Raw genomic sequence first — 27673 nt, forward strand, 5'->3', positions numbered from 1 at the left:
TCAGAGAGCAAACCTTTTTCTGGATACACTGTTTTTTAATCATCTAGGATAACCCTGGCATATCAGATTTAACGTATAGCTGAAAAAAAAAAAAAAGTTTGAAGACGATCGTCAGCGCAGCCCAGGCTGCTTTTGCGACCTGCGAATAAAAAATAGAAGCTTGAAAACAACAATTTAATCCGAAGCTTCATAGTTTGGATCTTGGCTAATGTTCTGGCGTGAATCTGGGGAAAGAAAATGCTAGAGAAAACTACAGAAAACTTGAGGGAATAGAGAGTAGCAAGTTAGCTGGCTTTCTAATGAGCCAAATAATTGTAAAAGTAACAGGAGCAGTAAATTTGAGGTGATGTGGTCTCAAAGGAAAGACTCCATTTTAATGAATTACCGTTCTGTTCAGCCTCAGTATGATATTCCCTTGTTTCCATGTCCTTTTGCAGTATGAAGTAATGAGCCTCTGAAAACTAACATAGCTGAACTGATTTTAGAGATTCACTATCTTTAACACCGTCGTGCTGAGTGCGCATGGCTTTCTGTATGATGACGGAAAGACCAGCACAATGATCCGGATTGCGTCATTCCTAGTGATTTAATACCCCTGAACTAAGCGTAATGTAGCAACAGAGGTAATAAATGTAGTGGGGGGGTAAAGAAAGGAAGTTATAAAGGGACATAAAAAAGGAGACTGTGAGAGAAAAACAAATATGGATTATGCAGATATGTTTGAGTTTTGTATCAGGTGCATTTCACGAAAATTCAAATAGACTTTTAATTGGCTTTGATTTCCAGAGAATGTTTCTTGAGTTTTCTACAGTACTGGCTAACTTCCGCTCTGAGTTTCCATGATTGCCTTAAGCTTATTTCATGTGTTTTATTGAAGTAAGAATAATAAATGTATATAATACATACATATATATGTATATAATATGTATATGTATATAATACATATAAATGTATAATTCGATGGTTAAAATGCTAGATGAAGAGCTAGACAATGAAGACGTCTGCACAAAGTCTGAATTTTCTCTTTAACGGAAAGCTGGGTTATCATCAGAGCTTTGGGGATGGCATGACTAAATTCATCCAAGGAGGTGAATTAATTTTCCTGCCCAGTTAGTGTTAGCCACAATCATACAGATTTCAAGGTGGACGAAAGCCATGAACCTGATTTTGCAATAATCACACAAGAATGCATTCACTCAAATGGCCTCTGTCCCTCTGCTTCTCTGCAAAAATAAAAGCTTATGAGAAAGATGTGGCCATTGGCCAAACCATTTTTAAAGCCCTCTTTTGGAATTGACTTTGGAGCTTGAACCAGAGTCTTTTTAAGACTCTTGGCTGTTGCACATATTCAGCCTTTGGGGATAGATTTGATGCTTGGAGAACATCAAACAGCATCCACAGCCAAATCTTGTAAATAAGGTGGATGATAAATCTGGATGATACCCTTGAGGTCGTAAATCAAATATAACTAAATACGACTGTAGAATATTGAAAACTATTTGCTGGTAGCTTCAAAACCCTTGAATCAACTTGGAAATCAATTCCAATATAGGACTGGCCGAAGTGTTTTGAGCAAAGGCAGCGAGTGCCCTTGGAACACATAAGTATGGAGTGCCCTTGGAACACATAAGTGCCAAGGTGACTATTCTAAAAGGGATTACACCAAATTTAGATGTTTGTTTAAAAAAAAATCAATCCCATCACTTTATAGGCTCAGTGAAATGTAATAAGAAAAACATGGATGGTGAAATCCAGACAAATCTACCTCCAACCCTTTGAGCTCTGACTGACCTTGGACAAGTTGCTTAGGATGTCTAAGCTTCTGTCTCAAAATTAGCACCTGGAGATAGTAATTCCCACTGGGACTTCTGGGAGGGTTGGGCCATAGTACGCAGGGCACCCTGTGTATTGGCCTACACACACAGTATAGGGTTTATGATGACTATTTGGTGGATTTATTTGTGCTCAGCCTTATTTCAAGATGACTAAAAGTAGCCTAAATGCTTCTTTCCCATCCCTACAAGGACTTACTTGCTAAAGAGTAATAAGAAATGTACCATGTGCTCAAGGCGTTTATAGTAACATTTAGTTGTTCTCATCTTTTTTTTTTTTTTTTTGCTTTTTAAAAAGTATGTATTGATCTGTTAAATACTATGGTATTATTATTATCATATTATAATTATATATGTTATATAATAATTATATAATATATTAAAATATTAATATTATGGTGTGTGCAGAAAGTGCACTGAGGTATATCAAGTAGTACTTGTATCAGACAGACACTATTGTGTTTTATATATATATTAACTAGTATCATCCAATCACCCCATGACATAGGCACTGTTACTATCCCCTTTTTAGAAATGATCAAGCTGGGGCATTTCCTGTAAGTTATCCAAAGTCAAAGAAAGTCGGGATGCATCCCTAGTAAGTGATACAACTGTAAGGCATTGAGGCAGACTGTCCCCCACGCCTGTCCTCTTAACCATTGTAATAGCTCATTAAGTGGATAGTTGAGATGATCCTTTAGAGATAAGTTAAATATTGGAAGAATATCAGGCACCATTCCTAGCCAAATCTTATAAATAAGGTGAGGGATAATCTGTGGTTGGCAAAAATCAAATATGACTTAATATTAGACTAGAATATTGGGAACAATTTGCTGGTAGTTTCAAATCCCAGCAATTAACTTTGAAAGCTGTTCCAATAACGGAGTCGCCAAAATATTTTGAGCAAAGGCGAAACATGTAAGTGCACAGACTCCCAAGGACCGGGACCACCTGTGCTGGGCAGGAGCTGGGAGGCAAGTTCAGCTCCCTGTGTGATGAAAGTTGAGTCTGGCAGGCATTCCATCATCGCGAGGGCATAAGGCAACAATCCACGAGGGGCTATCCCAAAAGCCATTGGCATTCTTGACCCAGAAAATGGGGAATCCACTGCCAACATTGGGGCAGTCTGTGTATAGGGGAAGAAATCCAATCACTGGGTGGCAGATCCCAGGCCAGATCTTAATTCTTGAGTGAGAGGCAAAGCTAGATCTAAAATTAGGATTGACTAGAGACTGGGAGCGAGCGGAGCCTGCAAGTGGCAGACTGGGGCAGTAGGAGAAGGTCAAGTGGCCTCCGTCCTTGGGAGAGGAGAGATGTCGAGGCTGAGACCCAGACGGGCATGCTTTTATGCCCATTATGCTTCCTGTGTGGATTTACCTTGTCAATTCCCTGAGCCCATGCAGCCTTTGGAGAAGGAGTGCTGTGGGGCGAGAAAACACAGCAGAGCCTAGGATAGAATTTCCCATTAGGGTGCCACCCTCATGATGTTTACTATAGCTGTACTATTTATCGTTTTACATCTATCTTTAAATGATTATTTCTTATCATCTGCCAACATGGGTATCACACATTTGGTACCAATTAGTGTCCCAACAGGAAATAGAGAGGCATTCAAATTAGGTAACGTGCAGAGAGGCAGAGAGCTGAGGAGAGGGACCCTATCACCCCTACAATGCGTTAAGCCTCAAGGGAAGGGAAGGGGGCCATCCTGGGAAGTCATTTGGAGTGGGTCACCTGCAAGGGAAACTGAAGATGTTCAGCCCACATGTCCTCCTCGAAGTAGGACAGGGTCAAGGACACAGACCTCTGGTTGACATCTGGCTATTCAGCAATACTCCTGGGGTTCAAGTACTCAGCTTACTCTGAAATCAGAGCTGTCAAGCCAAGCTTCGCACAAGGATAACAAAGAAAACAAAATACTATTTCACTGAAGTGAGATATTTTGTGTGTAAGGAGGCTTTTCCTGACCTTGTGAGCCTATTTAAACTGGAAATGATTTTCGGAAGGAAAACTGTATGATCTGTATCCATCTTAGTGCCCAGTATCATTAAATTTAATTTTCAAATGACTCAAAGGAGATTAAGCTTTAATGGACTCTATTTTTTTTTTTAATTTCTGTCTTCTGTTACCCTTGTAAATAGATGCATTGAGTTTAGAAAGCTGATGATTTACCTGGGGTTCCTGATGTCCTTTGGTTTCCCTGGCAGATGTTCCACAGTTGATCTCACTCATATAAAGAAATCAGAGAGAGTACAGATGATAGACAAGAACACCTGCGTGTTTGTACTCTGGGACCGTCCTTCCGTTTTTTTCTTTAGCGAGAACCACTCATCTTGCAGCCTGTGTGGACGGTGTATGTGTGCGTGTGCGTGTGTGTGTGTGTGTGTGTGCGTGTGACGAATGTGTGTACACCTGCAGCATTGAGGGCACAATCCTGTTTGGCAACCAGAACTGTTTGCTGCTTTGGAAATTAATACATCACCGCAACCTCGGGGTCACTGGCGGCCCCTCCGGTGGCTTGGCAGCAGACATCATGTGGACTGGAAATGTATGTGACGTGGTGAATTAGGACAGGGTACAGTCCAAAGAAATGGGACTTCCTTGCATTTCTGGCAGGAGACAAGGAACAACATTTCTTCAGTCCATGGGAGGTAAATGGACTTCTCAAATATACACAAAAAATATAAAAACATGGGGGCGCCTGGGTGGCTCGATGGGTTAAGCCTCTGCCTTCGGCTCAGGTCATGATCTCGGGGTCCTGGGATGGAGCCCTGCTCAGCGGGGAGCCTGCTTCCCCCTCTTTCTCTGCCTGCTTCTCTGCCTACTTGTGATCTCTGTCTGTGAAATAAATAAATGTCTTTACATTTAAAAAAATATATGAAAACATATATATGGAATTCTATTGTTCTTTCCGGTTTATTCAGGGGAGCGGATGGCTAGCACGGTCTCACCCTGTTCTCACTCCTGCGCCCCCCGCCTTCCTGGTTTCCTGATACCAGCCTCGCTCCCCGCCAAACCTTCCACGTTAACCACCTGATAGGACTCCTTTTCTTCTTTTTCACATTGCATTTCGTCTTCAGTCAGACCTGCTTTCTTTTTTTTTTTTTTTTAAAGATTTTATTTATTTGTTAGAGAGAGAGATACAGAGCGCAAGCACAGGCAGACAGAGTGGCAGGCCAGAGGCAGAGGGAGAAGCAGGCTCCCTGCCGAGCAAGGAGCCCGACGTGGGACTCGATCCCAGAACTCCGGGATCATGACCCGAGCCGAAGGCAGCTGCCCAACCAACTGAGCCACCCAGGCGTCCCCAGACCTGCTTTCTAAAACTACTTCTGCGAGTGTTAAAAGGGACAGTCTGCTGGAATCTCTTATCAATGACTACTTAAGGACAGATCCGCCGAAGTAATTGACAGCTTCCCCTTCCATTAATCCCAAACCAACAGGAGTCTCGGCTATCATTATGAGATACGGAACTGTTCTGCCGCTGAACTGTGAAATGTTCTCTTTATTAATGGGGCATTGCCTCGGAGTTCACCTTTGTTCACCTTTTCCAGCTGGTTCCCTCACTCCTGCAGCCGGGACACCACAGCAGCCCCTCTTGGTGTTGTATGGGAACTTCTGCAACGGTGGGGGGACTGTCCTGCCTCTGTCTTCCAGGTCACAGGACGCTTCTGCAGGAGGGGAGGGATTTTCTTGGACCAGCGGCTCCTCCTCCCTTTGCCCCGGCCTCGGGAGGCACATGGGTCCTAATCAAGACCATTGATTGGCTGGAGGCACTCTTCTCCCGGGTTCTTCCCGTAGTTCCCAGGATGCTTAGGGGCTCATGAAATCTAGACCCTTGAAGAACAGCAGCACTCGAGTGACCCACAGAGGGGATGCGGTTGCAGTGGTGGTTTTAACTCTAGGCTCCTTCCGTGGCTTCAACCTATTTCTCCTTTGCGTGTAGAAAATAGAAATAGGAGAAATTTGTGTTGTAATTATTAGAGCTGTCTGCCCTTGAAGGCTGGGACTATGCTTTTGAAACTTTTGCATGCCCTTTGCCTTTGCACGGTACCTGGTACATGTCTAATAAATGCCATATGGATCAATAAACGCCAACATCACTAGAGTTCTTTGGACACTTGACTCATTAGAAGAAGGTGGAGGAGGTTCAAGGGCGGATAAGGGCAGCGAAGATTCGGATGGAAAGAAGAAATGAGTTCTCTAAAGCCTGAGCATGCCAACGGCCACAAGGCCCTAAATAGTTGGGAAGGGGGGTAGATTTTTTTTTTCTCTTTAATTACTAAAAATTCATTGACAACCAACTCTGCAACCTCTGTCCTTGGCACTGGAGAATCAAAGATGAATGTCAAGTTCTCTTTTCCTGAGGATTCCATATTTATAAAGAACCATTGCTTTGTGTGACATGTGCTATAATATAAATTTTATATATATATATATATATATAATATATAATTGGAGCGATTGGGTGGAGCGATATATATATATAATATAAATTATATACATATATATGTATATATATAAATGGTAGACAAGATGTAATGGGGACAAAGTGAGGAGTTAATTAAGCCTTGTAACTCCCCTGATTAAAACCACTCAGTAGCATGCCAATACCCTTGAGATAAAATCCAAACTCTTTACCATGATGTACCAGGCCTGGCCTTGCCAGTGCTTTCCATCTCCCCATCCTCATCCTCCTCCACACCGTCCCCGTCTCGTTCACAAACATTGCTTCTGCCCTGGAACCCAGCAAGTGCCTTCTTGCCTCATGGCTCTGCCCTCAGATTTTTATGCAGCTGCCCCTTCCCTTATCATGCAGGCCCCAGCTCAGACATCACCTTCTCTGGCCATCGTGTGCATAACCCTCTCTCCGTGGTCACTTTGCTCTACCCTGACCATCTTATTTCTTCCTGAGACATTTCACTATTCGGGGCTCTCCCATTTGTTAATTTATGTAGTCACTGTCTGGTACCTTCTCCTTTCTCCTCACCTCCCTCCCCTGCCCCCCACCTCGTGCACCAGAATGGAGGGTTCATGAATCAGAGAAGCCCATCTTCCTTGGTCACCCCTCTGCCCCAGTGCCTGGAACATTGCCTGGAGACCGGCACATAATAGAGAGTCCTCAAGGGTGAACTTGCCCTGGGGAAGACAAGGGAGTCGCCAAGCACAGGTGAAAAATGGGCTGAGAACAGGTAAGGCAGCTCGGGTCAGCGCTGGGGGTGTTAGAACGCGGGGGGCAGGTGAGGTGTGGCGGTGGTGCTGGTGGAGTGATCGGCTCTTGGGCTTGGTTTGCAGGGAATAGGATTCAAGAACCCAGAGCTAGAGCTGGACCCCGGGGGTCAGGTATCAGTTTCACCCGTTCCATTGCTCGTGACACCCGGAGCAGTCACCTAGTCCCACCGTGCCTCCGTTTCCTCAGCTTTCGAGGAGCTGGTAATTCTCTCTAGGAAGACAGTGGAAGAGTACTATCTTCATAGGCCAGCATGGGGATTTAACATGTCTTCTTGTAGAAGATGCTTGGCCCTGCCTGGTATAGTTAGCACAACAGGGGAACCCTGGAAGAGTTGGAGAGATCGGGTCTGGGCTTCGGATTTGTATTTTGGAAAGATCGTCCAGCTAGCAGTGGGAAGGACAGCCTGGACGGGGTTGCGACATGAGTCGAGGAAACAGTTGTAGGCAAGACAGGGACCCAGACAAGGCAGTGACGGCGAGGGGGACGCAGGAGGTATTAAGACAATGGATTCGGTTGTTGGTTTGGGCAAGGGGGTGAGGAAAAGAAACGAGTCAGTAATGATTCCTAGATCTGAGCTGGGGCGACTAGGGGTGCTGGGGGTGCCCTTCACCCACACAGGGATACAGGAGGGGTCTAGCAAGAAAAACCCCATGTCTTTCTGGCTCCGAAGATGATGCTAAGATGCTTAGCACTCTACATACTGGGACTTAAGGTCAGCGCTTAGCATCTCATGTTTATAACCTTTGCCATTTAAGCAAACACCTTGAGAATCGTCTTTGTCCACATTTGAGTGTTTCCCTTTAGATTTCTATAAGTAGAACTATTGAGGTAAATGTATGTTAACTTTTAAAGATTTTAATTCATATTGCCAATCACTTTCCAAACAAGTTGTACATACTTTTTTTATTTTTTCACAGTAACTGCGATTTCCACAACCACCTAGCTTTGTAATTTTTTTTTAAATAAATGCCACTCCCAAAGTTACCAGGGTATGGGGAACATTCATCTCGTGGACTACCAGTGGACCTGATCCGCACCATTAGCTCAGTCCTCAGAAGCTGCCAGTTGCCTTTTTCTTACGGAAATCCCTCAAATCAACATGTTATTAACTAACATGTTGCCAATACTATGACCCAAACTATAGTCTTGAAACCCTGATAGTGAGTGAAATAGAAATAATCCACGAATAAATGTTGCCCTGAGACTTGGGGATGGGGGTATGAGGAGAATGCACTTAGTGAACAGAAATCTCCATGATATTGAGCAACATTACTTTTCCCCCAAAGAATGGGCTTCTTGGGGAGCCTGGGTGGCTCAGTGGGTTAAGTCTCTGCCTTTGGCTCAGGTCATGATCCCAGGGTCCTGGGATTGAGCCCCACATCAGGCTCTCTGCTCAGCAGGGAGCCCGCTTCCCCCTCTCTCTGCCTACTTGTGATCTCTCTATGTCAAATAAATAAAATCTTTAAAAAAAAAAAAAAAAAGAAATGAATGGGCTTCTTGTAACTTTCTTTACCATGATCTAGTGTACAGACATGCACGGACATCCTATTTCCTTTGAATCAGTCAGTAAGTGCCCTAGGAGAGGGCTCTGTTTGCTGGTCAAACAGCGATTTTAACCCAGAATAAACTAAAACTTTTTTGAGAGAGAGAGTGTGTGTGTGTGCCCATGTGCATGGGAGTTGGGGGGGGAGGGGTAGAGAGAGACTCTTAAGTCTGACCCTGAGCCTGACCTGGGACTCGATCTCACAACCCTGAGATCATGACCTGAACTGAAATTCTAGGAGTCGGATGCTCAACTGACTGAGCCACCCAGGTGCCCCTACACTAAAACTTCTTTTTAATACGTGTATCAGTAGATTTTCATCAATAAGAATCTATTTTCACTGTACACAGGGTTTTGGTCAATTCCGCACACAGTTACCATGAATTGTTGGCCAGTCACATGCTTTGAATACTCATTATTATATTGCTAACACTGTTCAGTATCCCCCTCTGCGACCACTTGATTTGTGTCCATCAGACTGAGATGTGTTCATTTAATTTGTTGTTTTTAATTTGTTTTCTTTTCCAAAGAGGCCTCATAAACGAAATGTGGGTAGACTGTGCTTGTCCGTGTGCTGTATTGAATAGTATATTTGTTTTGTACTTTCCATGGTCCCCTGGAGACCCCTTGGCTAGGGGGACCTCAGCACCAATACTTGCCTCTTCTGTTGGAAGCACTGGCATCCATCAAAGTCTGAATGGGACCTCACACTTGCTTTTGGAAAACTTCCTTCTGCCTCCTCTGAGTCACTGTTCTCAAGGGTTAATGAGGGGAGGTCACAATTTTGCAAAGGAGACTGGGTCTCACTTGTATGAAATAGGACTCTTGACAAGGAGGAGAGCAATTAGGATTGTTCAACTCTAGTAAGCCATCATTTTCTTCCGGGGTGTGCCAGCCAGCAGTGGGGGAGGAGAGTGGGTCCACCGGAGAATGGGAGAAAGATGGTATTTCTGTTCGAAGGTGAATCTGGAGCTCCAGAATGCCCTCCTTTACTTCTGGGATTGTCCTAGTGCTTAAAGGAAATTGCTGTGTTGTGGGGAGCTGAGTATAGTGCAGTCCATTGCAACAGTAGAGAGTCAGTCACATGTCCCTGATCCTCTTGGAGCTTTCTGCTAGTAAAGAGTTCACTTCCCATCCATTTTGTCCGGTTGTAATGTGGGTTCTCCAGAAGAACACTGAGAAAAGCCTACACTCATAGCTGAACCCATTTTCCCACAGGTGTCTTGAAATCATGGGACTCCTGCCCATTTTTGTTGTTCTGTACATCCTCTGTATTTATTCTGTATTTATTCTCTGTATTTTACACCAGACCCATTATGCTACAAAGCTATTTTGTGATAACAACTGAGAGAGGTTGAAACCAAGTCCATCTCTAGCTACAAGTTTCTCTGGAATGGGTCAAGAGACATACCCATATTTTTGAAGAAAGTAGCCATGATTTCCATGTATCTAGTACCAGCTATAAATGATAATTTGTAGAATCAGAGAATTTTAGGTCCAGGGTGTATGGGGAAGTATCCTAGTCAGTGGTTCTTTAAGTGGGGTTGTCCAAACACTGGCCTCTAGGAAAGGGTTTCCTCCTCACCCAAGTCTGGGAAACGCCACCTCTCCTGTTTTGCCTCTTGAATAGTCACCATGAAAAGTCAGCGTTTCCCACGGAGTCTTTTCCCCTGTGTAACAACCCTTAGTCAGTGAGTCTGATCTCCTCGTGGAGGTCCAAAATATTAAGCCACTTGTCCAAGGTGACAGAGGCAGTCACGACAAGCCAAGAACCCTCTGATGGTGGGTAGCAGGCCTCCCAAAGGCTGCGTGTTTATATTGACAGCCGGAGCTCAACACATTACGAGGTGGTTGGTTTTTTTCCCTTGAAATTTATTCAGAGAACGGTTTCTAAAGTATCTAGGCTCCTAGTTTAATTTGGAGAGATTTATCCCTTAGCAGATGGAAAATGTGTCAATTAGCCCATTCAATTTAGTAGTACTCTTTATTCATGTGCATCAGAAACGGAACCTGAATCGTAAGCGTGGCGGAGAGAGAACAAACGCTGCCGAGGCTCGCCGTCTGAGGGGTGGGTATGGAGAAAGCCAGTAAGCAATTAGACAAGTAGATATGTAATTACAAATTACGATACGTGCAGCGAAGAAAACGCACGACGCGCTGTCAGATTGCGTTTAAATCCGCAATCCTGTTTGAAATGACCCGGATTCAGGAGGGATGCTTAGCAGCTGTTTTCTATGGGTTCTCTGGGCGCTCCGCGAGCACGACCGGCTGAAGGCCATTAACAGCCCCTCCCCTTCTTGTCTTCCCAGACGGGTGGAGCAAAATGAGAGCGCACTGAGCCGGCCCAGCCTCGCTCCCAGCCGGCCCGACGCCCACCATGAACCACTTGGAGGGCTCCGCCGAGGCGGAGGTGACCGACGAGGCGGCAGGCGGGGAGGTGAACGAGTCGGTGGAGGCTGACCTGGAGCACCCCGAGGTGGAGGAGGAGCAGCAGCAGCCGCCGCCCCCGCCGCAGCAGCGCTATGCGGGGCGCCCCGGACGCGGGCGCGCCGTCGAGGACCCCCGCGCGCAGCCGGGGCAGCCGGAGGAGGAGGAGCGCGGGGAGAGCCTGGCGCGCTCGGCCAGTACGGAGAGCGGCTTCCACAACCACACGGACACGGCCGAGGGCGACGTGATCGCCGCAGCCCGCGACGGCTACGACGCGGAGCGCGCGCAGGACCCCGAGGACGAGAGCGCCTACGCCGTGCAGTACCGGCCCGAGGCCGAGGAGTACACGGAGCAGGCGGAGGCCGAGCACGCCGAGGCCACGCACCGCCGCGCGCTGCCCAACCACCTGCACTTCCACTCGCTGGAGCACGAGGAGGCGATGAACGCGGCGTACTCGGGCTACGTGTACACGCACCGGCTGTTCCACCGCGGCGAGGACGAGCCCTACGCCGAGCCCTACGCCGACTACGGGGGCCTCCAGGAGCACGTGTACGAGGAGATCGGGGACGCGCCCGAGCTGGAGGCGCGCGACGGGCTGCGGCTGTACGAGCAGGAGCGCGACGAGGCCGCCGCGTACCGCCAGGAGGCCCTGGGCGCGCGGCTGCACCACTACGACGAGCGCTCGGACGGCGAGTCCGACAGCCCGGAGAAGGAGGCCGAGTTCGCGCCCTACCCGCGCATGGACAGCTACGAGCAGGAGGAGGACATCGACCAGATCGTGGCCGAGGTCAAGCAGAGCATGAGTTCGCAGAGCCTCGACAAGGCGGCCGAGGACATGCCCGAGGCCGAGCAGGACTTGGAGCGCGCCCCCACCCCGGGCGGGGGCCGCCCCGACAGCCCCGGGCAGCAGGCGCCGGCGGGGCAGCAGCGGGCGGCGGGCCCCGCGCCAGGCGAGGCGGGGCAGCGGTACAGCAAGGAGAAAAGGGATGCCATCTCGCTGGCCATCAAGGACATCAAAGAGGCCATCGAGGAGGTGAAAACCAGGACCATCCGTTCGCCTTACACCCCCGACGAGCCCAAAGAGCCCATCTGGGTCATGCGCCAGGACATTAGCCCCACGAGGGACTGTGACGACCAGAGGCCGGTGGACGGAGATGTAAGTAGGCGCGGGTTTGGGCTCCAGCTCCACGCGTGGCCTTGCTTGCCACTGCGAAATGACTCCACGACATCAGTGGTCTGTGGGGACGCTAAAAACGTGTCCACCGCGAGCCTCGGAGACGGCTCCTGAGTGGAACAGGGGTGGGATGGAGTTCAGGGGTGGAATGCATTTATCAGCCCCTTCGAGGGGTGGCCATAAATCACTGCGTCTCAAACTGTGCCCAGAGCGGTTTCTTACTTAGAAGGTCTGGGGTGGGGCCTGAGAATTGGTAATTTATAATGTCAAGGAAAAACCAAGTTGGAATTGTGCATGGAGAGACTTCCTCGGGAACTTTTTGGAAAGGGGGAAAAGATACTCTTGTAACAGGGGTTTTCCTATGGCTATGGGTCAAGAGACCTACCTATGGCTATAGGAAAACCTCTGATTGTAGAATCTGAGGCTGGACAAAAAAGGTCTCTTTTCTAGGGAGGAGTAAACAGGACTAGAAAGAGGGAGGTGTGGGGAATAATGGCTGGAATGCCTTGCAGAAGAAGGTATGTTTTAACCTGAGGCCAGCCCGTTCTGCAGAGGCCGGTGGAGGAGGGGGTGTAGGCTGGCTAAAAGTTCAAGTACTTGGAGGAAGGAGAAAAGTTCAGGTGAGGATGGTTAGCAGACACTTTGTTCCGACTCCTGGGCAGTTCGGTTAATCATCGTCAGGCAAAGAAGGGAAATTTGGAGGGTCTGTGTCTGGATTTGTCATAAGTCAACAAGGCGACACCTGTGAGTCTTCCGTAAGTCCTGTGGAGAGGGAATGGTCTTGGCAGGAAGCCATTGCCAGAACACAGAAGGGTAGGGGGAGGTTTACTTTAACCTTCTCGGGTTAATGGAATCACAGGGCTCCGGTGAAGTTCGACACTGTCCGCTAACAGGTTCCCAGGTGGTGCTGATGCAGCTGGTTACAGGACCACAGTTTGGGAGCCACCGCCTTAAAGCAGCCCTTTGACGGACTGGAGCCTCCATGGGGTATCCTTGGAGGATATCCAGGAAATCCTCCTGAGCTTTTCCCTGCCAGGGGTGCTGAGGTTTTTACCCACCCTGGGTCTCACTGTGGCTCACGGTAAGCGCTCAGTGTTCACGTCTGGTGGGCCCGCAGCACATTTCTCCCCAAAATACCCACGTGGGGTATTTTGCGTTGTGCTTCCTCGGGAAAAGGTACGGAGAGCTATCGCTGCCTCTGCCAACCGCTGATTTTCCATTTTTGGATACCTAGAGAAATGTGATAACAAGGCAAGCTGGGGTGTCCCCGTCCGTTCAGAATAAATCAAGACGACCCCCCCCTTCGCCCCCACTGCCTGGCACTCGGGATTCTCCTTCTGCATCCTCACTTCTTCGTTCTCCTGAATAATTTTTCAGCACTTTCATTTAAAATGGGAGCTTGGACTAAAAGAAGGGTTAGGAGGGTCCGTTCGATTTCATTTAATTCTGCTTTCTGTGAATGCACCAGGTTATGGCTCAGTATGTCCTTTGGAGGGAGAAGCCCTTACTGGAAGTTCTTTGTTGTTCCTGCTTATCCGTGAAGGGCCATGCAGGCCGGAGGTATCATTCACCTCCACTTTAAGTAACTAACTAAACTGGTAGCTAATTAAATCGCTGGCTCCCTTAAGGAGAGGTGGAAAACCAGTGGAGAAAGGCTCTGTGTCCTCCCCAGCAAGGAGGCAGCACTGGAACAGGGAGGGCAGTGATGCTCTGTGTCTTTCCTCTGGTGTCCGGGATTCACACACGAACAGGTCAAGACAGGTGCGCTCACGTGTCCACTCCTTCCTGACCTCCAGCTGCCTCCAGGTTCCTCCTGGCAGGGAGGGAAATACTGCAGCATTTTGCAAATGTAGTGGAAATGGAGCAGATTTTCAAAAGTAAGGAGCTGGCAAGAGGCCGGGTTCCACAGCCTTTTAGAAACCTGGAAAGCCATTAGAGAAAAAGTTGCAAGAGCCTTAGGTCCAGATGCCGCCTTTCTCCCCCAACTTTCTTCCGTGCTTCAGCTCGTTGACATAACCGACTTCATCCTGTTCCTGCAGCCTCGCGACGAGCCCCCGGCACAACCTGTCTTCGGGCTGGGTGGGGGGGGTGGTGCTTTGATTCATTTGAACGAGGGGACCAACTCAAACCTCTTGTGCGATGTTTCTCTTGAAAGTAGAATTGAGGACAGGACTTCGGGGGATGCTTTAGGAGTTCCTGCTGGCGGAAGTTCAGCTTGATGCTGCGAGATGGCTGGGTAGGGCTCCCTCCGTTATGAAGGGTTACTCCAAAGCAAAACCCCAAAACCTGTGCTTTAAAATATCCCACCCGTCCGTTGGAAGCTGTTTGAGTTTGTGAGTTCTATTTCTTCTGTCCTGCCGTGTTCAATAGTAAAGACCTTCATTTGCTACCTCTTGGATGGTATCGTGAGGGGAAAATAGGCGTCTGTACATTCTGCTGATTTCCATCTCCGCATCAAAAAATATTTACTCGCATGCTCTTTCTGTGTGTGATGGTGTAGAAAATGAAAAAGCGCGGCTGATGTGTGGCCCGAAGTTTGCCTAGAGGGTTCTTGTTGAAAATACAAATGCCTGCCTCTCCTTTCCAAATTAGAAGGCCCAAGGTGGGGCCCGGGATCTGTTTTTGTTTGTTTGCTTTGTTTTAGTTTGTTTTGTGATCATCAGGACAGTTTGGATTTGAGACTTGACTCCATCTTGTATTAGCACAGGTCTGTGTTTAGCAAGCGGACTGACTTTCCTTGGTCATGGTCAGCAGACCTAGAGGAGTAGCCTTGGAATGCATCTTCAAATGGTGTGGTCACATGGTGGCCCCGTTGGTTAAGCATCCAACTCGATTTCAGTTTGGGTGCCAACCTCAGGGTTGTGAGTTCAAGCCCCACATCAGGGTCCAAGCTTAGCATGGGGTCTGCTTAAGATCCTATCCCTCTGCCCCTCCCTGCTCGACTCAAGTTTTCTCTCTCCCTCTCAAAGAAAAGAAAAGAAAAGAAAAGAAACCCACACAAGAACAACAACAAAAATGGCACAGTGAGAAGCTACAGTGAGCCCATAGAAGGAGATAAAAAAAACACCTGCATTACCACTAGCCAGTGATAACTGCTGGTTGCTACACCTGCTTTTAATGCCCCTCTTCATTTCCTCAGAACTCCAGCGTTTTGCTCTTCCCTGGGAGCAAACTGGCATTTGTTTCTGGGCGAATGTGAAGATAGGACTGCTCATTAGCTAGGACTCGGGCATACGCTAGAGGCTCAGCACCGATCGAAAATGACTGGTTTTTGAAAACGGTTACAACCTGCAAATGCTTTACTCCTTCTCAACATTTCTCTATTCCGAACGTATCTGAAAACTACCTCCCAACCCCCTCCTGGAAAAATACCGTTAAGGAATGACTAGTTCTGGAAAGTTTCATAGCCTACCAGACTCTCTTTAGGCAACAGAGATCCTTTCTGAGCGGAGAACAGGGGCCTGGTGGGATCCGAGAGGGAGGCAGGAGCAAGCGCACGATGGCGGTTGGAGGGTTTTGGCTCTTTGGAGCACTGTGCTGTGCACCTTGAAATGGTGTTTGTCTCTGCTCTCTTAAAGCTACCCTAAAATGACAATAAAATAATAAAAGTGTGTGAAGCCACAAGCACTGAGAGACAGCAGGAGAGAGCGGCTGAAGAGAACAGCACAGTTTTGGAACACCAGCGTGGGGACTGGCCGCGCAGAGAGGCGTGCTTCCCAGCATGTCCAGTTGGCCTCTTCCTTCAAGCATGGGGAGGACGGCATTGCCCTCCCCCATCCCCTGGAAGCTAGGCATGGCCCCTGAAATGGGAGTGATGATGTGTGATGCTGCTGCTGGGCGGGGACACCTCAGAGCAGGCTTCTCCCCCTGAAGACCCCTGTTAAGATGGCGGCGTCATGAGACCGCCGAGCCTCTATCTGCACAGGTCTCCAAGGGACCTTGATGAGCAGGGCTCTCTGATGGGACATGAAGCATGAGAGAGGGATCCGCTTCTGTTTTCAGTCGTGGGGATTTGGAGTGGTTGTTACCACAGTCCGGCCTGATCGATTCTGACTAGTAACGCTGATGAGGTTTCTGTTGGTGTGCCATGTGCCTGTGGGGAGGTGTGCCATGGATTCTCGGAGAAAGGCTCAGGAATCTGAGATGCCACGTACCTCAGATAGAGGGAGTCTGGCTACAAAAAAACAGAAGGTTGTTTGAAAGTCTGTCACCAGAGACACTGGATTCCTTCACCAGCCTGGGCCCTGGGTTACCCCTTCCCCTCAGCCCCACAGAAGGTAAGAGATTGACTGTAAGGGAGGGGACACTAGCCACAGCTGAAAATGGGAGTGAGACACCTGATGGAACAGGGTCCTACACCCCAGTGAGGCTCCGAGAACGCCGTAGAATTCTTAGCTGTCAGGCTTAGGAAACCTGCTCCCTTCCCCCGGACTCCATGTGGGTGGTTGGAGGATTCCTCTCTGAGGAAACAGACCCAAGAGCAGAGCCGTACAGAGCCGTACAGATGTTCATGTCTAGGGGCTTCCAAACCCAACCTGGGGCCCCCACCTGATCACTCCGCAGTGAAGGTTCCTGCCTCTCGTGAAGATTCCACTGGTTTTTTGGGGACCCACTGTTCGATACAAGTGGACCCCCAAGGATCCCCAAACATCTGAAGAAAATCCATAATGTGAACAGCAAAGACACAGAACAACAGGAAGAGGAACTTGAGGAAACCAAGGCAGTGCTCCGAGCGGGAGGAAGCTGTAAAACACTTCGTATCCTCAGAAAGAAGAAGACAAGGGAGCCATCAAATTGGCCACACATCGCCCCCCGCCCCCGCCAATTTTTGAACTAGAAAATGTGACAGCACAACTTTAATCTTTCAGCAGGAAGGAAATGAGCTGAGGGAATCTTTCAGAAAGGAGAACAATGAAGACAAAAGGATGAAAAGGAAGTGGGAATGCAGATGAAATGGAAAAATGATGAAAGACTGTTTCCTAGCACCAAAAGACAGGAGAATTACCTGGTGCAAAATTCCCCTGGGTGCCTGGAACCATGAAGTAAAAAAGGCCCCCAGAAATTTCAGAACAGGCAGGAGGAAGAGAGGAGCCTGCAGGCTTGCCGAGAGGTAGAAGCAGGTCACAGATGATCAGGACTCCCGGCGGTGTCCGTCTTCTCCAAAACAGCACTGGAGACCGGGACGTCTGGTTTCCGGTTGAGGGCAAAGGTCAATAAAGATGTTTTCAGATACACGGGGCCCCAGGAACTTCCCTCCCGTGCACCATTTCTCAGGGAGCTGCTAGAGGATTGCTCCCCCCAAATGGGAGCATCAATCGGGAAAGAAGATTTCCTTCAGGAAGCGGGGGATCTCCCACGGGAGAGAGACAGACACCCCGAGCGTGGTGGGGAAGGAGATCCCAGGTGACAGCGGCGTGCGGGGACAGGGCATCCGCCAGTCCAGTGTGGACCAGAGCCTGGACGGTTGCCAGACAGGGCAGAAGTGAGTGATTTCCTCGTGTATTGGGATTCCCTCATATATTTGTACCGAGAGGAATCTTCGATTGTTTTGGCAGAGTTCGGCATAAATTATTGATCAGTAACGCAGAAAACTAAGCAAATAGAGAAACAGTACAGTTATTTGCCTCATTCAAACAATTGTTCCCCGGGCAGGAAATGCGGTCCTAGGAGGCCCGTGTCTCACCAGGGAGGAGCGTATGTGCCGTCCTCAGAATGCAAACACCTGAACACCCAAAAAATATGGTATTGAGAGGATAAGGGAAAGTATAATATAAAAGAGGTAAATCCTAGTCTGTCTCATTTATTTATTTATTTTTAGAATTTTTTTAAAAATTTAGAGCGAGAGGAAGTGTGCAAAGGGGAGGGGAAGAGGGAGAGATAATCTCAAGCAGCTGAACTCACAAGGAGCCTCACGCAGGGCTTGGTCTCACGGCCCTAAGGTCACAACCTGAGCGAAAACCAAGAGTCAGCCGCTTCACCAAGTGTGCCACCCAGGCGCCCCTGAGCCCTGGTCTTTTAGAGACGCTAAGAAATAATGGCTACACTTGAAAAGCCAAGGTGAGGCTGCGGGAACACCCGGCTTATGAATGTGGAAGTAAATACCAGAAGGGACGCTGGCAGACTTGGCAATGAGACCGTGGCAGAAGGAGGGGGAGGGAACGAACCTGAGTTGTTGCCAAAAGCTTGGCTTTTCCGACTAGATTCATGTGTTTCTTCTTTGCCTTAACTTAAAAACAGAAAAGATTGGGATCACTCAGAGATCATCCACTCATTCTTATTGTCTGTTTTCTTTAAGAATGAGAAGCTAACACCTCTGGGTATTATGTGCACGATTTATAGAAAATGACCGGGCTGCGTGGGAAGATGCGTGTTGCGAGGTTCTCATTGTACCTCTGTGCTGTGCTTGTGCGTGTGTGAAGCTTGCACACTTCTGCTTGCCTTAGAAGAGTAAAAAAGGAAAAAGTAGGTCAAGGCGGAGGCTTTCTGATTTCAGGTTGAAGAGCTCTAATTGCTATGTGGATTTGCACCCGATGACGAAAACCCTGAAGAGCTCAGGATCTGTGGATCCCATCTTGGCACTGGAATTAGGGTCTGGAAGCCACCGAAGGTGTATGGGAAGGAAGGCAGCCGGCGTACTAACCCGCAGTGGGAAGGATGCTCGCTGGCCGGGCTGACTCCTCGGGTTTGTATGCTTAGTGAGGTTAATGGGTTTGGGTTTTGTTGTTTTTTTTTTTTTTTTAAGATTTTATTAACTTATTTATTGGAGCGGGGCAGGAGCAGGAGGTGAGGGAGGGAGAGAATCTCGAGTGGACGCTGGGCACTGAACGCAGACCTGGATGTGGGACTTGAACTCAGGACCCCAAGATCATGACCTGAGCTGAAATCAAGAGTTGGATGCTTAACCGACCGAGCCACCCAGGCGCCCCACGGGTGAAGGTTTCTAGCTTAAAAATGAAATGTGTTCAAGGTGCCTTCCTTTCCCAGAGTACGTCCCATGGCCCATCCTGAAACATAGGGCCAGCAGCAATTTGTCCTTTGTGGGGACAAAGGATGGGGAGTGATGCTCCCCATCTTAGCTGTCAGTTACTTAGTTGTCAGTAACAAAAAGGGGAGTCATTTTTCCATGACCGGGGAGGGTCCGGATCTGATTAGGGTAATTTTTTGGGAAGGTGTGATAATGATCTTACTATTCCAACATTGCGTTGACCTTGAAATCCCTTTTGGAGAACAAATAACTCATTTCAATTGTGGGGGAAAAAAAGAGAGAGAGAGAGAGAGAAGAGTATGTGCTTTCGCTCTCTCCCCCTGGATTTGAAGCATTATCGTTGATCATTTAACTCCCTTTTAGAGTTGACCCAGGGAGGCCTTGTTTACAGGGCTGAGGGGGTGTCTCCCTCTGATCTCCGACCAGAGCTGTGTTGGAATCACCGAGGCAAACTTGTCCAATGATCCGCACAGCAGAAGGCAAGGTCTCCGACTGGACCTTGTGCTCCGTGGAATGAAAGTAAGTGATGGGGAGATTGATTTTTTTTTTTCCCTTAACCTCCAGGCTCCAATCTTTTTCTCTTCACCTGACACCACTCCCAGGAGGAATCTTTCTCAACTTCTTAATGGATTGTCTTACTCGTCCGTGCATATGTGAAGCTGCCCCGAAAATAGGGAAAAGCAGCGAGGAAGGAAAAGAAGGACTTAGCCAGAGGGAAACTGGTTATCACTTCCCAGATAGAAATGCAGCACACAGGGCTGCGGCCGGTGTGTCCGACATGATCGCTTAATAAATTGAGGCTCAGGAAACTTCCCAGGAGTCTCTAGAAAAATTGTCAGTCCCCCCCCCCCCCCCCCCCCCCCGCCGAGCACTCTCGATATTTTCTGATAAGCGGGTAGGGCTTCAGAGGGGAGGGCAGAAAGGTGCAGGAGAGGAACAGATACATCGTAGATAATTGAATTCTGTTGTAACCCAATTAAACCCCGGGCTCATGGAGTCATGGGGAATTATGAAATGTGATTTATCTATAGACGTGATCATCTTCGAAATGAGACCTGCTCCCATTACAAGGGTAACTGGCTACATGTTCTTAATACGGAATGGAGTCTCTCAACCCGCTTTCTGGGGAACACGATTTTCACTGGCCGCTTTCTTGATCGTAGCCGTCGAGAGGATGTCAGAAAAACAGGCACTCGGCTACCTGCTGGGTGTGCCTTCTTGATGACTTGAGCTGATCAGACCCTGCCAGTGGGACTCCAAAAACCAAACAAGCTAGACATGGATCCAGAGAGACTCAGAGCTGGACTGGACATTTGGGCCTCAGTTTCCCAGACAAAATAGGGGACTATGTCTGGGCCATGTGACCTCAGCCTGACTTTCACAGTCATTGACAAAAGTCACAGAGCTTTAGGGGGCAAACCAGCCTAGATGTCTAATTCTCTTCATCTTGGGCAAAGACAGAGAGGTTCCCCTTAGGAAGTAATTTCTTACTGTAAATTCCAGGCCTGACCAGACAGACCCTGCTGGACGGAGACCGGTGACTCCTTTGGCGAGTAAGGATTCCCATCCCCCACACCCGGGGCTCACCTTACCCGCTGGCCTTGCATTTAAAAATTCCAGATCTACTTCTCTTTACCCAAACTTGTCCCCGTGCCACTCCCCTTACCACAACGGGCTCTCACTTCTGTCCAGATCACGGCCCCGTTAAGTAGAACCGAGGCCCCACTCTCTACACAGATGAGTCCCGAGATTCTGATGAGAATCTCTGGAGGTTGGGTCTTAGCATCAGTACTTATGAGGCCCGGTCAAAACTGGTAACCAGGCAGTTAGAGTGCAGAGGACATTTGAACACAGAATTCTTTACTGTTTTATTTCCCCCTTGTCTTGCTGGCGTCGGCCCGTGGCCTCTCTCACTCACCATCAGACCCTGAAGGCACCGTGTCGTACCCTCTGGTATCGGAGCACGTCAACACATGCAGAATCCCCAGGAAGCGTTTATTACGTGTAAATCTTTGACCTGCTGCAGTGACCTTGAGTTGGTCATTTGCTTTCCTCCACATTAGCACAGTGAGCTCAATTGATTCCCCAGAGTGACCTCGAGAGAACGTGGTTTCGCACACATGGAGTCCTCTGCAGAAATGTGAAGTGAGACCACAAGTGTGGTGCCTTTGTGGCCTTCATAGGTCAGAGCTCACTCAGCATTTGGGACTCGGCATTGGCAGACTGTGAGCTGGAGGAAGCCGGCCGTAGCAGCCCTTCTCCTTCACCTTGTCTGGGCTGGCCCACCCCTTTGCTTTCCCGCCATGCTCAGCGCTATGAGAACCCTCCTGGCATCCCAAGGTCTTTGCCTCCCCCCACGGTGCATGCCGTCCCCCTTGTTTCTCCAGCTCACTGGGCGGCTGCTTAACAATAATGGCAACATCCCCCACCCCCTTCGGATAACATATGCTTTTTACTGGCAACCCCCATTCGAGAGATGGATCAGAGAAAGCATTTTGAGGCAGGAAGACAGTTGAGCACTAACACTTCTTAGAAACCAGCCACTCTCCTGCCAAGAAGGAAATAATGCCCAAATCCTGGGGTGTGGAGTCTTGACGTTAACAGCTGTCTTGATCATGTGTACTTTTGTGCCTTTTTTTTTTCTTTAATTCTCAGAAAGATGCTGTGAGTGTGGAGAGACACTCTGGCCTCACGTCCTCCTTGTCCTCTTTCCCCTCCCCCCCGCCTTGAAATCCGCATCAGCCTTCATGGATTTTTTTCTTTTTTTTTTTTTTTTTTTTTTTTTTTACTGTTGCTAAGAAACTATTGACCAAGGTCAAGTGCACATGCTAATTCATTAAGACTCGTTAGCAAGCTTCTTGTCCTGTTGACCTTGTGGTTGTCTTGTCAAGCTTAACAAGGACAAGCGAAAGAACTGGTCCGCTGCCGAAGGAGTCTGTTTCCCTGAAGGTTCCTCGTAAGGTGTATTTAGAACTGAGAGGTTTCCTTCTGCTGGTCCTCACCTCCTCGGGGAGCTCTGGCCAGCCCTAATTTTTCTGGATCTGGATAGCAAGGGATGGAGTTGACATGGGATCTGAAGTCAGGTGGACAGGCTTTAGGATGAACATTCGTTCTGTGGGGGCCTGGTCTCCCCCAAGCAGATAAATCCCTGGCTGGAAGCAGGGTCGTCTTGGTGTGCGGGGAAGGGAGTAGTGATGGGAAGAGATGGGGACCATTGTGCTGAAGAGTTCGCTTGATTCTGCCCCCTTCTGTGGCCTGAAAAGGACTAGACTCGAAGCCTCCTTATCTCAGAGCGTCCTCCTGGCCTGCCGTGGAAAGGATTCATCCCAGTGTGGGCCGTTAAAGCCAACTTTGTTTTTCTATGTGTTCAAAAAAAGAGGGGCTGGCAGACCTTCCAGGTCCACATCCCAGAGACTCATCCAGAAATATAACATTCGAACGTAGGATCTGCTGCCATGAGAGCAAAAAGGGGCCCCAGCATGGTTCCCCGAGCAGGCCTCAGAGACAAGAGGAAACTTTCAGCGGGTGATGTCAAAGGAATAAATGTGTTCCCAACCATCTTCCATGCAACGGGCCACAAAATGATTGGGTTGAGTTGATACAGCCGTTCCCTTGTTCACAATTCTGGGTTTCGTTAAGCACCAGCTACATACAGGACATTGTCTGTGAATAAGAAATCGGGTCTGGCCGCAAACCGACGCTATTCTGCATTTTGTTAGCAAACTAGAATGAGTTGCGGGCGCTGGCCCCGGTCACGGACTGAAACTCTGACTCGTGATTTCTCATCTGCTCATTCAGTAAATATTTTTAAGTTCTTCCAATGGGCCAGGCCCTGAACAAGATGGGGCATAGCAGCAAATGAAACACGCGCTCTGCCTGGGACAGACAGACCCTGCCCGTGCAGTGTAGGATCTACTCGGGCTCGTCCTCTGGTGAGCCCTCAGCCGGGCCTCCAAGCCGCCTCCGCTCCCAGGCCTTTCTTCTGAATGCCCATGGAGTGTCTCAGCTGTCCACTGCTGACTGACAAACTGCCCCAAAGCAGTGGCAGAAAACGAGCCACAGTGATGATCTCCAGTGTCTGTGGTCAGGACGCTGGCGTGTTCTGGCTGGGCCTTGGCCGTGGGCTCTCTTAGACCCCATGCAGTCAACCGTCGGTGGCCTGTGGTAACCTCCAGCCTGTACTGGGGAAAGAGCTGTTCCCAAGGTCATTTGCTTGTTGGCAGCATGGGTTGGGGGACCGAGGGCCCCGTTCCCAGCTGACCACTGGCCAGAGGCGTCTTGGGTCTCTGCCCCGTGGGTGCTCTGCTCGATGAAGCGGGCAAGGTCAGAAGGCCTTTGAGGCTGACGGCAAGGTGTTTGTCACAGTCTTTTGTAACACAGTCACAGAGGGACAGCCTGTTGCCTTTGCTGCATTTTATTGCTTGGACTAAGGCCCTAGCCAGTGCTTCCTGCCCAGGAAGGGGATTACACAGGGTCTGAACACCAGGAGGTAGGGCTCTCGGGTCTCTCGGAGAAGCCTGTCCACCATGTTGTGGGTCCATCCTGGGCCAGTGGAGGGCTGGGGAGCTTCAAGCCTGAAGACACAGCAGTTGCTGGCTGGTCTGCCCCCAGCTGGCCTTGTCAGCCCTTCCCACCTCCTTGGCCATCTCCATTTTGTTGTCTGGCTGAGAATAGGCAGAGAATAGGCAGATCAAGTGACCCTGAAGGGACCGGCAGAGTGTGAAGCCGACGTGGTGCGAAGGGGCCTGGGTGTGCGGGACAGATCGTCCTGAAGGAACGCGCGTGCCCACGTGAGTTCTTCACAAGCAGAGGACTGTCACTGTGGTCCCAAGGGTCTGCCAGGGTCAGAAGAGCTTGTTACAAAGACTCCTTCATAAGTCAGGGCAGAGCTTTCATCCAGGGTCCTGATGCTCCCCGTGGACTTTGGGTTGGGGGTGACCGGAGGCCATCGGGCATGTTGCCTTCCCGCGCAGCAGCCTCATGCGGGGCTCTGGGTCCTCTCCAGCTGACGCAGTGTGTCGTACGCATCTATCACTTTTCTATAGGCCACGGCGCAGGGGAGGCTGAGAGGCACAGAACTGAAGGGTCTCGCTGGGCGAAGAGACCCACGCGGGAGAGGACGGCCCCGGAGGCCGGCATGTCATCAGGCTCCCGGACGTCTCTCTCCGGGGTGGAGTGTGGATCCGATGCTCTGTGCGCCCATCTCAGCCCCCGCCGTGCTGCGGCTGGTCTCCGTGGCCGGCATCATCCATTATTGACGAGGAATGGAGAAGGCCGTGGTGAATAATTAAGCAGGGCTCCGGTGCTGGTTGAACACGGAAGGGAAGGGAAGAATTCTGAATTCTGTTGTGCCAACAGGACTCTAGGTGTAGACGCCTTCTGTACCTTTCCAGAAGGCCTAGCAGGTGTCTCCGTGGTTTGTCTGATGTTAAGTCTCATGTGTGGTTCTCTGGGTAATAACCGAACGTATTCTAAGCGTTCCACAGCAGCGGGAAGACTCTGAGGGCTGCCGCCTGACCTCAGGGTCCATGACTCCAAACCAAAGCCATTTTTAAGAGTGACAGTGAGACCCCTGGGGCTAATAACACATTATATGTGAATTAAAAAAAATTTTTTTTTAAAAAGTGTGACATTGGGAAAAATGGCTTCTCCCATAAGTTGGGGAGAGTCCAAAAGGTAGGGAGAGTTCAAACTGGACTTGAGACTCAACACGCAGAGATTTTCTATCTTCCAAATAGTTAACAGGAAGAAGTAAGTATTGGAGAGCTGGCCGGACCGTCTGCTCCCCCGCTCACCGTTTTGCAGGGGGCTCCCTTGAATGGGGACCCACAGCTACGGGAAGTGCATCACACTGACCTAGATGATAGGAGGGGCAGGCCGACCTTCCTCTCCTCTGCCAAGGGCCCCTGGTTATGTTCCAGCCCCTGAGCCCAGTTTGGGATCACGTGTTGGTTTGAGCCAAACCACGACGGCTCTGGGGACAGATTTCTTGTTTGTGTGTGTCTGGTCGCCTGCCATCTCCCCATTACTCAGAGCACAGTGCAAGGACTTTGGAGGCACTCAGCAACCCCAAAGAGTGGCGAGGGTCCAATCCCAGGGTCCCGACCCCCAGGGGCGCCGGCGCTGTGTGGCCACCGTGTTCCCTAAACTCGCCGCCGAGGCCCAGGTGCGTTCTGACGCAGGCGGGGAGACAACCCCCTTTTCCCAGCCTCCACCCATTCTTTGCACATGAGCCGGATGCTTTTTCACAGGTTCTATAAACGCAGCAGCGTTTAGAGCGTGTGAAAGTTTCTGGTTGCACCTCAGAACCGAGTTTATTTTCCCCAGAAATAGTAGGCGTTGCTGCCAGAAGGGGTAGGCCGGCCCCTTCTCCCCAACGTCAGGTGACACGGGACCCGACCAGTGACGCACGACTGCTGGGGGCCCTTCAGACACCAAGGGGTTAACGCGGATGCCTCGGACACCCCGGGAGGTGGTCCTCTCTCCTGTTACAAGTTGCATTATTGACAGAGGGCATCGGATACCAGTGGAAACAATCCACCAGCCCGGCCCTGAGGTCAGGAGTTAGCCTCAGCTCACAGGTGGATGCGCCAGGCTGGTCCTGCTCCCCAGGCAGCCCCCGGAAAGATGGAGAATTTTTGGATGTACCAGTTTGAGTGTCACGAAGAAGAGGTAGGTGGCTCCTAGGGCTTCAGGACGATCTCTCCCCCTTTGCTCCTGGTCTTCAGCCTGTAAATCTTCGGCAGGTCCCTCCAGCCTAGGAATATGGGAATGGAGCAGGAGGGGTGGGGGGAGAGTGGGCGTTACCCCACATTCCCCAGGGTGGGAGCAAACCTAGCCTGGATTGCCTGTTGCTTGGAAGCTCAAGAGAGAGCTTCGATCAGGTAGAAGGACGCCGGGCGCTTTGCTTTCTCTCCGTCAGCATCATGGTGTCCGGGCTCCTTAGTTTCCAGCTTTGTTCTCTGTGTTGTGTCTTTTGCTTCCAACATGCTGATGACAACGAGGGAGCTTGGTGCCTTGCACATTAGGAGTGGCTTTGCTAGGTGAGGGAATGGGCACCGCGCACCTGTCCGGGGCCGGCACCCAGTAGGCCTTCTGGGATCGTTCTTAGTAGGTAATGAGTCGTCAGAGCAGACCGTGTGCTCTTAGCTGCGTCTCTTACAGAAGCTAAAAGGGACTGTGGTTTTCTCCTCTTATGGAACTCAGGTCTGGAGGTCTGGGAGAGGTAGTGCAGGACCCCCAGTGGGGAGATGAGACACAGTCTCCTGCATTTCTCCATTACACAGTGTCCTGCCTTTCAAACACAGGGAGGCCCTTTCAAGGGGTAACAGATAACCTGTGTTTCCAGATCCGCTTTATCAGCTGGTCAGTGAGCTCCGCTGACAACAATGACTGGTTAATAGTTAACTTAGCTTTTTTTTTTTTCATCATCTGAGCTCATGCTTCAGAAGCTTAGGGCCCTGTGGATGGTAATAAAATGAATAATTTGTGGACAGGGAGAGCCCCTCTGTGTGAAGAGACTGGCCCAGGGCAAGGCTCTCTGGGGCTCGAGCTGGTCCAAGTCTTGCCATTACTGCAGTGGCAACGTGGGGACTCGGGGTTGGGAGGACCCCCCCTTCCCCGGGGGGAAGACAGAGACTGAAAATGGTTAGAATATTTTAACCGACCGTTACCTCAAAATGTTCGGTTGGTATTAATTGAATCCATTATAAATGTGTATATAAAACACTTCATTAGGTCCAGGCTATTATCATTTTAATGACATAATTATGCTCCTACAATGTCTATACTAACTTTCCTACTTCACCACATTAAGGAAACAGAAATGTGCATTGATAATACAGTTTGAATTGAGAGTGAATAATTACGGATTTCTTAACCCGTTTCAATTTTCAGAAGCACGAATATATCTTGCAGCGAGAAAAACTTAATCATACAAATGTATGTCTCTTTTTTTATCACTCTAACATGCAGTAGGGTTAATTTAAAATGACTTCTATCAGTAAGGAAAACAGTGGACGTTTAGTTAAGAAAAGGGGATAAAGCTGGATAAACCCAAGATGCATAGGGGAAAAGCTCTTCGGGGATGCCGGAACTAGAGAAATCCCACACAGGTCCCAAAACAGAAGTTTGCCGGAAGGAAGAGAGGAGGTACCGTAGCCCATCGCCGGTAACCACACCTTTGAAATTCGGTATAGAACCAGAACCTTCGGGCTCATAAGGAATTGAATGACCAAGTGTTTGATTACAGTCTGTATGAAATGCCGCCTCTGAGATCCCTTATTCTCGCTGGGTCCACATTACTGTTCTGCTCACATGAAGATGCATAATTAGCAAGCGATGTCTGACCGGGAAGGAGTCAGACCATGACCAAGAGCCCGTGATCTGCACGTGGGGACCAAAATCCATGGGAGCACGTCTGGGCAGTGCTCCAGTGGTTTAGAACTGACTCTGTGTATAAACATATTTTTTTTTTCCTTTC

General features: G+C 49.3%; 1 protein-coding gene across 7 annotated transcripts in view; it reads left to right on the plus strand.

Moving 5' to 3' along the window:
• The window catches only part of APBA1 (amyloid beta precursor protein binding family A member 1), a 199300-nt gene that overhangs the window by 123546 nt on the left and 48081 nt on the right, over positions 1-27673 (plus strand). For all 7 annotated transcript variants that reach the window (XM_032308664.1, XM_032308661.1, XM_032308660.1 and 4 more), the window contains one exon: positions 10915-12188. In XM_032308664.1, coding sequence (XP_032164555.1) covers positions 10983-12188 — 1206 coding nt within the window. In that variant the 5' untranslated portion in view covers positions 10915-10982. The remainder of the gene's footprint in view (positions 1-10914; positions 12189-27673) is intronic.

This window comes from Mustela erminea, chromosome 12 (assembly GCF_009829155.1).
Source record: "Mustela erminea isolate mMusErm1 chromosome 12, mMusErm1.Pri, whole genome shotgun sequence".
Lineage (NCBI taxonomy): Eukaryota > Metazoa > Chordata > Mammalia > Carnivora > Mustelidae > Mustela > Mustela erminea.